This window comes from Capra hircus, chromosome 1 (assembly GCF_001704415.2).
Source record: "Capra hircus breed San Clemente chromosome 1, ASM170441v1, whole genome shotgun sequence".
NCBI classification, from domain to species: Eukaryota; Metazoa; Chordata; class Mammalia; order Artiodactyla; family Bovidae; genus Capra; species Capra hircus.
Window position 1 is genome coordinate 36,289,863 of NC_030808.1, and position 15,634 is coordinate 36,305,496.

Sequence of the window (15,634 nt, forward strand, 5' to 3'; positions counted from 1 at the left end):
TATACTAGTCTCCTGTTGGGAACTATATGTACTCAAAATTATTTTTAGTTACTGATGACAAGTTAAATTTATTTAACCCTATTTGGAATTTCTTATATTAAGGATAAAAAGATGAAAATGATCATAAATTCACATTTAGAAATTTGGCAAATACACAATTTTTCCCTTGAAATACAATAAGACTCAAATATTAACAATAAATTATAAAAGGAATTGAAAAGTATATTACCATTTTCAGGCAATAATATCAACAAATATAGATATAATTAACATTTTGCTGCTGAGAAACTACTCACAACAACAGACAAAAAGCACATAATTATAGTGGGATAGAATACATCTTCAACATTACTAATATTTGCTTTTAGACTCAGTAGGCATCTACTTATTCACTCAAGAAATATATATAAATCATTATTTTTAATACATAAAAAATAAAGCCCTTTGTAAACCCAAAGGAGTCTCTCTATATTATAAAAGAATAACTTAACATTCAATTTTAGAGTTAGAATTCTAGTGCAATACCAAAATAAAATCATTATAAGAAGATATTCCTGGGACTAGCAGTTACTTATTGACATTTGTCCCAAGTATCTGGTGCTAATTGTTATGAGCATTTACAGATAAAGTAAGAGTTGGTGGGAAGAAAATATATGTGTACTTCTTTAAAGCAACAGTATGAAAATCCACAAAAGAATAATTCACAAACCAAAATCCAAGGAGGGAGAAAGAAAGGGAGGAAAGTTATTTTTTGCTTCCCCTGAGCAAACATGTAATTTCCATGATTTCTTTTTAATGACTGCAGTCTGCGGCCAGTAGGTACTGATTTATGAAAAGCTGTAAAAGATCAGGTGGAACTCTGCAGGACATCGTTTACAGCTGCACGGATTGAAACCTATCTAATTTGTCTAGTAAAAGTGTGAGCTCACAGTGCACATCACCCAGCCTATAAATTTCCCCTTCAGACCCAATGTCTGGGGCTAGGTCTAAAAAAACTCCAATGCTTGCAGCTGCTCAAAAAGCCTACATTCCCCTGGTGCGCATGAAGAGACATCACAGGCTCTTCACAGTGAGAGACAAATTCCTATCCATTGATAAACTCTCCAGATGTCCTCTCGGAGGAGGAAAAGAACCAATTTTTATTTGAATTCCCCAGAGAAATCCTGGAAGTGGAAAAATGATACTTTGCAGGGCTGGTTATTCTGAGGTCACTGGCATTAAAATTAGGTCATTCTTTGTCTTCCTTATACTTTGATCCAAGTAATAAACAGAAAGACTCAGTTGGGGTCACTCTAATCCCTAATCCACCCGTCCTGTTTTATTTCAATTTGTTTGTACTAATTTTTTCCAAATTCTTGTTGAGTCTGACTGTATTGTTGAGTTTAAAATACAAACCATTTTGAACTGTGAAAGAAAAACTCTGCATTTTGCTATTAGGCACACTTCGTAAATATTCTGAATAAATGTCCTGAGGTTTGATTCTTCATACCCACAAGCTCATAAATAAAAAAGGATTGCTATTCATGGGACCCGGAGTTGACAAAAGTCAACGTTAGCTTAGTCTGTGCTTCAGCTACTGTAGAAATCCAAGCTGCAGGGTGTGAGCGCATATGAGTGTGTGTGCATGCCCGTAGGTCGTCCAATATTTTATTGTCTCCTTTCTAGGTCTCACTCCATTTTGCTTAGGAAATTTCCCCACACCTGGTTTAATGCTGCACCTATCAATTTTGTTTACTGATTCCAAGTCTTATCCAATGGGTACAATATTATATCCAATGTTGGCCAGTGACCAAGGATATTTCATTCATGATGGTCATGCAAAACCACCCAAGAATATTATGCGTGTTTTGGAACCTGGATGTGTATCTATCTCTGTAATTTCTCAAATTCTTAAGAAAATAAAACACAGACAAGAAATTTCAATGATTTAAAAAATGAACTTTTTTCAGATTAGTGATTTAAAGAATCATAGAAAATTATTTATGTATATTCTCCAGAAGAGAATAACTTACAAAATACTATATTTATATTTTGTGATGTTCTAGATTTCCTAAAGGAAAGATAATGCTTTGTAAAATAATGCTTAATTTCTCATTCTTTGTTTTAGATGATCTGTGAGGGTTAGTTAAAACTAAACTGTAACACAGCAAAACAAATTACAAACTTCATAACTTTAATTTGGTTTCCCTGATAGCTCAGTTGGTAAAGAGTCCCCCTGCAATGCAGGAGACCCTTATTCAATTCCTAGGTTGGGAAGATCTGCTGGAGAAGGGATAGGCTACCCACTCCAGTCTTCTTGGGCTTCCCTGGTGGCTTAGATGGCAAAGAATCCACCTGCAATGAGGGATACCTGGGTTTGATCCCTGGGTTGGGAAGATCCCCTGGATAAGAGAATGGCTACCCACTCCAGTACTCTGGCCTGGAAAATTCCATGAACTGTATAGTCCATGGGGTCTCAAAGAGTCAGACACAACCCAGTGACTTTTACTTTAATTTTTTGTTTATAATTAAAACATTTGGGGTAAAGAGGATTGAAGTGGTTGATTTTAGTCTAATGGAAAGAAGGTTGAAAAATCCTCCACATTCAGCTGTCTCCATTTCATAAATCATGACAAGGAAGGAAGTTACTACTCATATGTATTTTCCACAGAGCCTACAAACACAGGTAGAACCAAACAGTCATGCTGTCGATGTTTTCTTAAACTCAGCCTTAAAATTGTATTAAATATCATTTTTATCAAATAAACTTATTTTTAATTAAAACTGTATCTTTGGCAGATAAATTTAATATCTCCCCATCAAAATCCAAACGAATTTACATGTCTCTCGTGTGTTTCCAACAGCAGCATGCAGATCTAGGACATGTTTGTTTAGATATCAGAATCTTGACCTCATGCATACACATGTCTCATACATTAGGGAGTGGAGCTGGAGAAATATCATCACTAGTAACAGAAATCTCCCAATTAAAAAATTCCTTTTAAATGTGGGCAGAACTCTGATTTGTCACTTAATTTTAGTTTCAGCTTCCACAAGAATTGTAGGGACATAGCATCAGTGTCTAACTAACATAAAGATTAAAGTCCTTCATATCTGTGTATTATGCTTAGTCTATGCCAGTATAGTCTCTGGCATATTGTTAGTGTTCATAATTGTTCAACATAATCATTATGGCTATTATTATTGTTCGTCTCAAAGCAAAAGTCTTCATAACTACTATTTGCTCAAGCACCCATACTAAGAGAAAAGAATAAAGATAAAGACAATCAAGTGTCTACCTCGTGACCAGTCCCAGTTCTATGAGTCAGGACAATTGAAGAGATCACTGAAAGCTGAAAAAACAACCCAAAGGCAGTTTACCAATAGGATGCTTCTCTTGGCTCCTCAGAGATGAAAACATGGTTTCCTCCATTTCTTTTTTATCCCTGTTGTTCCTTTGAGTCACCAGATCTTGCAGTTTGTCATAGACCTATAGTCAGACCTGTAATTATATAAGTCAATCCTAATGGTATGGACCTAACAGAAGCAGAAGATATTACGAAGAGTTGGCAAGAATACACAGGAGAACTTTTCCAAAAAGATCTTCATGACCCAGATAACCATGATGTTGTGATCACTCACCTAGAGCCAGACATCTTGGAATGTGAAGTCAAGTGGGCCTTAGGAAGCATCACTATGAACAAAACTAGTGGAGGTGATGGAATTCCAGCTGAGCTACTTCAAATTCTCAAAGATGATGCTGTAAAAGTGCTGCACTCCATATACCAGCAAATTTGGAAAACTCAGCAGTAGCCACAGGATTGGAAAAGGTCAGGTTTCATTCCAATTCTGAAAAAAGGCAATGCCAAAGAATGTTCAAACTACTGTACAATTGTACTTACCTCACATGCTAGTAAAGTAATGCTCAAAATTCTCCAAGCCAGGCTTCAACAGTATGTGAACTGAATTTCTAGATGTTCAAACTGGTTTTAGAAAAGGCAGAGGAACCAGAGATCAAATTGCCAACATTTGCTGGATCACCAAAAAAGCAAGAGAGTTCCAGAAAAACATCTACTTCTGCCTTATTGACTATGCCAAAGCCTTTGACTGTGCTGATCACAACAAACTGGAAAACTCTTCAAGAGATGGGAATACCAGACCCCATGACTTGCCTCTTGAGAAACCTATATACAGGTCAAGAAGCAACAGTTAGAACTGGACATGGAACCAAATCAGGAAAACATGGTTCCAAATTGGGAAAGGAGTACATCAAGGTAGTATATTGTGACCTTGCTTATTTAACTTATATGCAGAAAACATCACATGAAATGCCAGCCTGGATGAAGCACAAACTTGAATCAAGATTGCCGGGAGAAATATTGAGGCTATTGATAACCTCAAATATGCAGATGACACCACCCTTATGGCAGAAAGTGAAGAACTAAAGAGTCTCTTGATGAAAGTGAAAAAGGAGAGTGAAGAAGCTGACTTAAAACTGAACATCCAGAAAACTAAGATCATGGTATCCAGTCCCATGACTTCATGTCAGATGGGAAAACAATAGAAACAGTGACAGGTTTTATTTTCTTGGGCTCCAAAATCATTGCAGATGGTGACTGCAGCCATGGAATTAAAAGACACTTGCTCCTTGGAAGAAAAGCTATGACCAACTAGACAGCATATTAAAAAGCAGAGATGCTACTTTACCAAGAAAGGTCCACCTAGTCAAATCTATGGTTTTTCCATAGTCATGTATGGTGGTGAAAGTTGAACTATAAAGAAAGCTGAGCACCAAAGAACCAATGCTTTTGAACTATGGTGTTGGAGAAGACTCTTAAGAGTCCCTTGGACTGCAAGGAGATCCAGCCAGTCAATCTTAGAGGAAATCAGTCCTGAATATTCATTGGAAGGACTGATGCTGAAGCTGAAACTCTAAAACTTTGGCCACCTGATGCGAAGAACTAATTGGAAAAGACCCTGGTGCTGGGAAAGATTGAAGGTGGGAGGAGACGGTGATGACAGAGGATGAGATGTTTGGATGGCAGACCGACTCGATGACATGAGTTTGAATAAGCTCCGATAGTTGGTGATGGACAGGGAGGCCTGGCATGCTGCAAATCCATGGGGTCACAAAGAGTCAGACATGACTGAGTAATTGAACTGAAAAAATTCTGTTAATGCTGACTATGCTGTGCAATAAAAATCATAGTCACAATGTCTATCTATCATCTATCTTTGTATGTGTGTATGTATATATATATATATGTATATATATATTCATATTGTAAAATATATTTGTTGTTGTCCTAGTTGTTAGACTTTCACTTATTGTTACTCATCTACTGTTTTCTATTTCTTTTTAATTTTTTATTTTTCATGATATTTTGACATTAAATTTGTGCAAACTTTACATCCTGCTGTAATTATAGTCTACATTGTTCAAATTTTCCCTTAGACAGCAAGCTGTACAATGTCTGCAGATGAACATTCAGTAGGTAGGATTTAATATTGGAAACAAATCCATCCACCAAAGCAGACAACAGAGTGTTCAGAATGTCATGTCAGCTATAACTGCAACCGAAATTACCACCATCTTTGCTAATGGTTAAACAAATTAAATTATAGAAGTATGTATGGATATATTTATGCTCTTCACTGGCAAAGTTTCAGTAATTTAAAAAGCAGTCATGAGTAGAGAAGGGAGCACTGAGACAAGATGATTGGACAGTGTTCTTGCAAGCTGCCAGCTTGAGCAGATGAAGGCTTCATGGCAGATAAATTTTACAAATAAACAGGAGCGCCACATGAAGTCTGGAAGTTCCTGCTGATGTTGGTGTTGAATTTTGACACACAGCAACTCTGCTGACTCCTGATCTTTTTCTCTTTGGTATTTTATTTTCTTGCAGGCCCTCAAACCTTCTCCTGGACCAAAGTAACATCGACATTACTACCTTCCGCACAACAGGTGACTGGCTTAACGGTGTCCGAACAGCACAGTGCAAGGAAATCTTCACAGGCGTAGAGTACAGTTCTTGTGACACCATAGCCAAGATTTCTGCAGAGTAAGAATAAGTTTTTGACTGAATAATTCTGAACTTTCTAGTGGACATATATGTCTTGAATTAATATATTTAAAGATTAAATGAATCTCTAAGGTACTTAACTTTCTCCTGAACCCACTGAGCTGGATCCTAGGTCTCTTTCTCAAGGATGCCTTCTAGATCGATGTGTTGATGTGTCTTCCTCCCTCACACTTGGTTCCCACAAAAGCTATCTTCAATGAACTGTGACCTTCAGATAAACCACCAGATATACACCCATACCCCACCCCAACAGACCCAAGCCTCTAATTTAGAACGTATGCAGATATAGCATGATGACTTGTATATCCCTGCCTTTGTGATTTGCTGTTATTTTTAACAAAGCCTAACCTTTGTGGAAATGGAAATTTGAGAACTAGGTGCATGATCTGATATACAGGGAAACATGCCAAAGTCTAAAAGTAGTTCTCAAAGATACTAAAAAACAACTTATATTATACTATCACCTATTCTTAAGTGATCTCATGCTAGAAAATAAAGTTATAAGCAAGTTTAAGACATAATTTTCCTTAAGAAGGCTTATGATCAGTTTGGAAAGAGGAAAATGCACAATTGATAAATATTAATTAGTTTTCTTTTATAATTTCATGTCTTAAAAGCCAGTAGGAAATGACAACCCATTCTGGTATTCTTGCCTGGAAAATTCCAAGGGCAGAGGAGCCTGGTGGGCTATAGTCCATGGGGCCCCCAAGAGTCAGACAAGACTGAGCACACACACAAACGTGTATCTTAGGGATCCTGTGGTACAATAGCGATCCTTTGGTAATAGGATTTCTTTGCTATGAGAAACCCATGGCCTTAAGGAGAAGGGGTTTATAAGGAATTAAATTAACCCAGTGAATAATCCATAAAAGTCATCCTCATTCACCAAGTTTACTAACTGGAAATAGGAAGTGAAAACTGAAAACCATATTCTTCATCACTCTGTGAATGAGACAGTTGACTTCACTTTCTAATGAGGCTGCATCTTTTTTTTCTTGTTCTATACAGTGACTTTTTTTGTATCTCCATGCACATAGCTGAAAATGACTCTCTCAGTCCTAGATCGCACAACCTTGGTATGTCATTTAGCTGACCAGGGTCCAACTCTCTTTATTCTAAGTCCCCAGGAGAGACATTCTGAAGGCCTCAGTCCTGCTTATAGACTGGCTTCTCCAAAGACATGTTTGCCATGAGCAAACATTTCATTTCAAAGGAGGTGGAGTGAGATAGCGTGAACATAGCTCTAGGCATTCTTTCCTGAGGGTAATATAAAGGACTGCTCCAAAGAAAGAGCTTTTGTGTGGAACGGATACATCAAAATTGTCCACAATTTTGTAGCTTGTAAAGTCTCTTTGGAAACTGTATCCATCTTTGGGTCAAACTCTTCTACCTTTTGATCTTTATTACATTAAATAGACCCTTTAGTGCCCTCAACTTTCTGTAAGTCATATCCAATATTTGAATATTCAAATGTTGTCGGGCATCTAAGGACTTTGTCATCTTGTCAATCATTTAAATAAAGTCACTTGGAAAGCTATAGATTAGATGCAAAAGGGAGTGTGTAGTGTAATTAATAGAGATACAAGCACCTAACAAATAGGTAATGGAGTTAACTATTAATAGTATAGCATCCTTATCAGAAACACAGGCATCACAAAAGGATCTACAGAAAGGGTATATTATACTGAAGAGGTGAATTTATTCTTAGAATATAAACTCACACTTGTCTACTTAATACGTGCTAGCATTCCTGTTTGAAGTAGTTATCAAATAGACTTCTGACCCAATTGACAATGTGCTTTGGGTTTCTGTGATAGTTATTTTGATCAGACACAGCCCCAGGATATGTTAATATATTTAAATATTTTTAGAAATTCTTACTCTAGTAATGTAAATAGTTTGGGTTATGATATACAAGACACCTGCTTTAGAGCACAGAAGCATAGCAAAGAACAAACACAAAGCTAAAAATTTCTGCACCATTGCCAGATTTTCAAAGGCAAAGCTATACAAATGTTTATTCTCAATAAAGTATCAACATCCAGAGCTTTTAGATAATGAAACAGTATACTGGAGTGGATGAGGCAGAACCTTGTTAATATGATTAACAGCGAGCTCACAATTTAAACATAGTCAGATATTCTAATCTACAAATGTAGACAGAATGCTATTTGTTTAAAAAGGTGAAGTGGCAGACTTTGTTATACTTTCACCTTAGGAATATGTTTGTCTCTGGTACAGCATTGGATAGTAAGCTCTTTTGGGGCTGGCTGGAATATTTCCACTTAGTGGTTATGATTATTTAAAGAAGTTGTGAGTCTATATGCAAGATGAAAGCTGATTTTTCCTAGGATACTTGGCGTTTTCAGATTTTCCCCTTCACACTGAGCCAGTTGGTTTCAGATCTCTGTATTTCAAAGTGCTTTCTTCTGTCCTTTCTTCTCAATTTAGGGTCAACATAGAATTAACATCTATCTGTTGACCTAAAACTCCTTGAAAAGTATTATTGACTTCTTGGTTCTCTGCATTCTCTATCTCATATGCCACCTTCCTTGTTTATATCACAAATATAAGAATTTCAAAATATTTAATACATTAATCATTTAAGGAAATATAGTGAGGCAACATTTTCATCTTCAGTGCTATAAAAATATTTAACTCTATATTTCATCCTTTCATTTACAGTCTTAGGTGTATTGCTTGAATTTGATTCCTTCCAATCCTTATTTTCTTGGTGTTGTCCAGACTCAATTCAAAAATGATTCCCTTGACCAAATAACTCTAAAATTTCTTTTAGAATAAGACTTTCAGATTATTACCTAAGAAAGGATATTAAATTTGTTTTCTTTTTCTATCCAAACTATCAATCACAGGACAAGTGTTTCATACTCAAATAAATATTGAAGCGAAAAATTTTAGCTTATTCCAGTTAGTTTAGAGATTTCATTTACATGTCAGCTACTCATCACTTAATTTTCAAATAAATTTTTTTAAATGTGTGGTCTTATTCAGTCAACATATTTTTTAAAAACTATTATTTGATAGCCTAGGATGGATTCAGGAAGGTTAATGTGAGAAGGGAAGAGAGAATAAGAAAGGGCAAGAGTGATTATAGAAACTGGAAAGAGAATTAAGTGTGGGGAATGGGTATGAGGCAGATTAATTGCTGCATGTCATTACCCTGCACCCTTGGATGCCATTTTCAAAGTGTCATCACCTACCCTTTTACCTTTGAAGTATCAGATAGCTTATTAACCTCTGGTCTCAATCTTGAGCTGCTCTTTAGTCTTGAACTTTTCCATTGCTCTTCTCAATAGGGTAGTCCTAATGAGATAAGGATACAGGGAGTGTTACTGAGACTATAGCAGCTGGATGTTTAGAGAGATTTCAGTCATGGCAGCATGGTAGGTAGAAAACATTCTGGTGGAGGGAGGAGAGTAGAGGGTACATAAAAGCTCAAGCTAAGGCATAACCTACAGGGATGTTTACTGTAATTCTCTTTTCCAGTATAATCCTTTGCATTAAATAGAAACAAGACTAGATATCAACTTGCTTATACTGGGTTCCCAGATGCTGAATCTGAAACAGTTTTATGCAGATTTCTTCATGTACCCTTGGGGCATATTCACAAAGAAGCGATGAGGAAGCATTGGACTGCAGAAGAAGACTCAGTCCAACTATTTGTTGAAACAAGAGTCCTAAAGCTGGGCTGGTCCTTCAGACTTGTCCCAAATTGGTCTGTGAACTTGCAATATCTGATTTTTCCCAATGGCCAGAGAATCAGTGGTTCAGTTCTAGAGGAAAAGTCAGGGTTAAGCATCATAGCTTGTATTACTCCCTCATTATGCTGAAATTTCTCAATGACCTCAGGAAATTTAGTATAGTACCTTGGAGCATTTTTTCTATCTCCCCATGATTACATTTTGTTTCTAAGCTTATAAAGAAGGCAGAAAAGAGGAGACATAGAAAAAAATTAGCAAGGCATAATATGTATGTGTGTGTATATATATATATATATATATATATATATATATATATATATAAAGAGAGAGAGAATTGGAAGAAAGACGAGAGAAGAAATATAAAAATGATGAGAATCTATTGATTTATAACATATATTTGTGTCTGTCCAGTTTTCTGATTCTTAAATTCATAATCTGACTTTGTAATAGTTCGAAGATGAGTAGAGACATGTTTGTTGTTCATTTTAAAGATAGATCCCTGGTATCTTTATAAAAGAATCAAAATCCTGTGGAGCATGCATTCTCAAAAGCAGGGTTCAACATAGATAACCTAGGTATGGGAAGGGACAGGGAAGCCTGGCATGCTTCAGTCCAAGGGGTCCAAAAGAAGTGGACATGACTTAGCAACCTAACAACGACAACTCTTAAATGAAGATTTCATTATCCACAGTTACACAAAGGGCAGCAAGCTAGATGTCAGCATAGCTCCCCATTAGCCTTCCTGGTGAAGCAAGGCGGCTAAAGACTGTGACCAGAGAGGACCTCAAGCAAAATACAGGCTATCCATAGAGAATTTATTAGCCCCTTGAATGGCAGCAGGGTTCAGGGGTAACCTGTAGGGCATTGTGATTTCACTTCCAGCTTAGATAACAGGAATGCAACTGAGCTTTGATTAATTTTATGCAGCAGATGCTTAAATAATATGTAAATTGCTTCTTAAGTGGTTGCCTATTTTCTTCTTGCATAGCTTTATTGCTTGGGAACTCACTTTTTAACAAATCCTTTGGTTCAATTCTATGTAGTTAAATTCCCAATTTTTCATTCTTTCTTTAATGCTCAATATAAAGGAGCCCAACCTTTGTGTGCATTTGCGTGTGTGTGCTTTTTCTTCTTGCCATTTTCAATTTGCCTAGCACTCCAAGTTACACTTAATCGTCTGTCAGCTTCGCAGATAAATATAGTTCGGACAACTGATTTATTCTTTAGTAAGTACATATTGCGCCCCTGCTAAGTGAGAGTGATTGTTTAGAGTGTGTTTGATAAGCATAGTACAACCCACAAGAATCCTGTTCACATGGAATTCACCTTCTTGTGAGACAAGATAGAGAATAAAAAAATAAATAAACCAAAAAAAAAAAAAAGGGGCAATATGCTGGATGGTGATAAATACTTCGGAAGAAAATGAAACAAGAAAAGAAATAGAAGTCCAGATATGAGTGCAGAGAGGTTTTACAATATGAAATAGGAGCATCAGGGAAATCTCATAAGAGAGGGATATTTGATCAAGACCTGAAAGAGATGATTATATGAACTAATTACTTAAATCAAGAATGTTTAATTAATTATTTGCACATGTTTAGCTAAGCTTTCCCCCTCCCCTCAAATGAAGTTCCATGTATTCTTATAATATTTATTTCAATTCCTGGTTTCCAAGTATTAACTATTTTAAATCTAATGATTTTGATAGAGAAATATCCTTGCCATTTTTTGTAATTTGAAAGAACTTTATACTTTAAAGAAATTATTCCAGTGATCTCTGGCTGAACAACAAACTTCCCCAAACTAAAAGGCTAAAACAACAAGGATTTTATTGTACACACAATGTCATGAGTCATGAATTTGAGTAGAGCTCAAGTAGGTGATTCTTCGCCTCTGGTGCTAGAGTTGAATGAAGTATTCAGCTAACACAAATCTGATCTAGTCTGGAGGGTTTGAGATGGTTTCATTCTTCTTTGCCCTGGTTCAAATGCTATATATATCTAGGACTGTAGACCAACTGCTTACTGAAGACCTCTTCAATAGGTAGTTATATTTTTCCACTGGCAGCTCTGGGACCTAGAGAGGGTGCCTCAGGAGAAGTACAATCTGTTAGTTGCTAAAGAACGGAATGCAGAAACTGATACAGTGTCACTTTAAACACAATCTATCAGTCAAGTCACTCCCTAAGCAGGACCTGAAGTTCCAGATGGACAGGAATTTTGAGGGGAACACTATTCAACCCACTTCCTATATTCAACCTACAACCTGTATTCTTCCACAAGGATAAAGGTGGAATAATCAGGATATATAATACTACACATATGTTGCAAAAATCAGAAAATTATACCTAGAGCATTGGGATCTGTAATTGTACAAGCTTTTGTAATTGAAAATATCTTATTTACATACTGTCCAGGAGGCCATGATTCTTACCAGAAATTTTCTTTTTTTTTTTTAACAGCGACATGAAAAAGGTCGGTGTCACTGTGGTTGGGCCACAGAAGAAGGTCATCAGTAGTATTAAAGTTCTAGAAACACAATCCAAGAATAGTCCAGTCCCAGTGTAAAGCGCTATTTCTGGAAGAAAGTGAAAGGTGTGGCATCGCTCTGCAGACTGATGACAACACTGGAAATACTGGTGGACTTTCCAAGCCCAATAAGACACTCAGATACGAGTAAAATGCCTTAAAATGGAATTTAAAAACTCTTTATTTTCCCCTGTTGTTTAGTGGATGGGTGGGTGGGAGTATTTTGTTTTGTAATTGCTTTTTTATATTAGTTGATGGATTAAATCAGAATTCTTCAATGCAAAATGACAAAGAACTAGCATAGAGCCATTGTTCATAAACTGACTATCATAAAAGCAAAAGAAATGAAATAATGCAATGAGCATGGTGGCTGTGCTTCTCAATAGCCACAAAAAAACAGACTTGTGATATTTTTATACACAGAAGAGATCTGTAACAGGTATTTTGTTTCTTTGAAAACTAGCAAAATAGAGGAATTCATACCTCAAACTATCCGGCCATATTTACTACCTTTTCATTGTCTTATTCTCTTTTGTCTGTTAAAAAGCATATAGAAATGAAGTTTGTAGTTGTTTTAAGTACTACACATTTTTGATTGTTAGCCTCCTTAAGTATTATCATGTAAAAATGTGTTTTAATTTTGAAGAAAAGTACATATTTATTTTCTTTTTGATTGTCTTTTATTGTTTTCTATTTATGCCTTGATGATTTCATTTGGATTTGTGACAGCCAAATGCCAAATGCTCTCTCAAATTGTCAGCAGCAGAAAACGTGATAAACTAGACACGGAAAATGATGTGTTTCTTTCCAGATTGTTTGAATCATACATGCATATGTATCTCTATCTATATATAAAAAGAAACAAAACCCTTTCCTTGCTCATACACTAACCAAATCTCTCACAGTCTGAATGAGTCCACCCATTTTTGTCTCCCCATTTATTATAAACTGTGTGCTCCTAATTTAGCGTGATACACCGACCTGTGTATAATGGATTTTCAGTGGCATACCTGCCTTGCTCTGGTGCTTAGGAGACCATAAACTCCCTCCATTGGTAAAAGAGCTATGTTAGAGCTCCTGAATAGAGAATGCTACACTGGAAAGGATTGGGATACTATTTAGCTTGCTGTATTAATTGGCAATGTAGCCTGTAAGCTGATGCATGAATCAAAAAGATCACTGGCTGACTGGTTTTGAAATGCCTCTTTATACATTTGCTTAAATTTGTTGAGCTGATTATAGGGAATAAGGATTACTAAACTACTCATCTGCATCACTGAGCTTTTGCTAAATTAATTAAACATTGTCATCATCAATAGCAAGTATTATTATCTTTGAGTCTCCAGTGAAATGCACCTATTATAGTTTTGGTATATTTCTTAGAAACATTGAGCTTCTTGACACTTATTGAACATATAATCTTCAAAATAGCTGGTTGTCCATCAGGACTCAAAATCTGGAGAGATCTCTTCTTGCAAGGAACTTGGACTTGCTGTTTCATAAAGGTCAAATATGAACATACTCCGTAATATTTGAAATATATACATGGTGGAGATCTAGCCATAATAGATTGTGAAGCAACATTTTAGCTCTATCTATAATCTTTCTAATGCTGATATGATCATGTTATTGGAATATGAAATGCATATGTTAGAAGAATAGAATGGATAAAACAATGCTGCAACCTTTATGTTCTTATGCAATATGGAACACTTATACAGCTTACAATCACAGATCAAAATCCACAAGTGCTAATCTGTTGTAAGTTTAGTGTAATAAGGCTTATGTTGTATTCCTTCATATATAAAATTATTTCTCAAATGTCTTCAATATTCTTAATAGTCAAATCATCCTACTAGAATTATGTATTGGGTGTATAAGAGCATGAACCTTTTAAAAAGATATATATGATTATGAAATTAATTACAAATTTCACTTAAGCCTGCTAGAAGCAGCTCAAAACCATTTTTTAAGCAAACATTTTGTTTTGTGGAATGTTAGATTGAGATCTGAATCTGGCTTCAATCTCATTTTTTTCCAGACTAGCATTTACTTTCTTAGGTACTTTTCTGTGCACACTCCACAAAATCCGTGCATTTCATGAATTAGGAGAAGCTGAGGATTGTTTAATCTATTTCATTTATTTTGGCTGTGGTTTCCATTTGAAAGTAGAAAGTGTATATGCAGTATATTGCTCTTCATTTTTCACTATTTTTCTATCTGATTTCTTATAAATTTACTTTTCACAATCCTTACCCTGTACATATGTAAACATAACAGTGTACGATTCTTAACTGTGGAATAGAGGTACTAGAATGCTTATGGCCATCTCTTTGTACAGAAACTGCATTGGCTTTCAGTAAACACGAAACCACAATTGCTTCATAATATCATGTACCATATTATCTGATTGTATCTTAAGTTTGATTTGCATATTTATTTCTGGTAACTTGCCCATGTTAAGCTGTACCAAGTATCAAATAAGCCATGTATAAATGTGATATGATTGGCAATATGTGTGTGCTTTAAATTTTCATTTTCAAATCATTACTCATTTAGTCTATGTTGTACAATGTAGATGGCCTCTTACTAATGTAAAATGATTTGTAGTGGAAACATTTATATTTTTATAATAAACATAACAAAAATATTTTTTACAGATTGGAATATGGAAGTGGTCTTTGAACCTTTTTAAATATTATAAAAACGTGCTTATTTAAACAGCAAAATAATGAAATTTATGCGAGTCAAGAAGAATGTGCTTCTGTTTCTTTTTTCTCCATTAGTGAGGAAGAGATGTATGTTATGTTATCCATAGGCATTGCCGAGGCGTGACAGTATATCTTTTAAAATACTACTCTAGTTGATATAATTCTGCATTGTAATTCCTGTGAGATAATTGCTTTCCCTCTGTTGTTCCAGTAGAAATCATGGAGCCTTTCTTGACTTAGAAGCGCGGTCTGAATCACTTTGGATGGGAGAATGAATGACTTAGATTCATAACAGCTCCTAGTCTTGAGCCTGCTCTTAGAGATTGTGGATTGATGTTCCTTATGGATTAGAGGTGTCAGAGTAGTTTATGTCCAAAAGAAAGTCAGAATATCACTTATGAAAAAAGAAGAAAGGAATTCTGAATGGGTCAGATAAAACAAAAGTTAGAAACAACTAACAAACTGAAACTTCAAATAATATTCTAAGAAACACTTAAAACTTTGAACAAAGTAGATTCCTAATCATTTGGAACTTATTTAAAGAGAATGATTATATATGAAAACCATTGATAACTCACAATATGAGGCAAGATAAGTGATCAAGATTGCCG

At 35.6% G+C, this 15,634-nt stretch overlaps 1 protein-coding gene across 1 annotated transcript in view; it reads left to right on the forward strand.

Moving 5' to 3' along the window:
- EPHA3 (EPH receptor A3) overlaps positions 1 to 14,979 on the forward strand; it is a 409,122-nt gene extending 394,143 nt beyond the window's left edge. The window contains exons 16-17 of the mRNA XM_005674802.2: positions 5,886 to 6,041; positions 12,246 to 14,979. Of these exons, the coding sequence (XP_005674859.1) occupies positions 5,886 to 6,041; positions 12,246 to 12,351 (262 nt within the window). The 3' untranslated portion in view covers positions 12,352 to 14,979. The remainder of the gene's footprint in view (positions 1 to 5,885; positions 6,042 to 12,245) is intronic.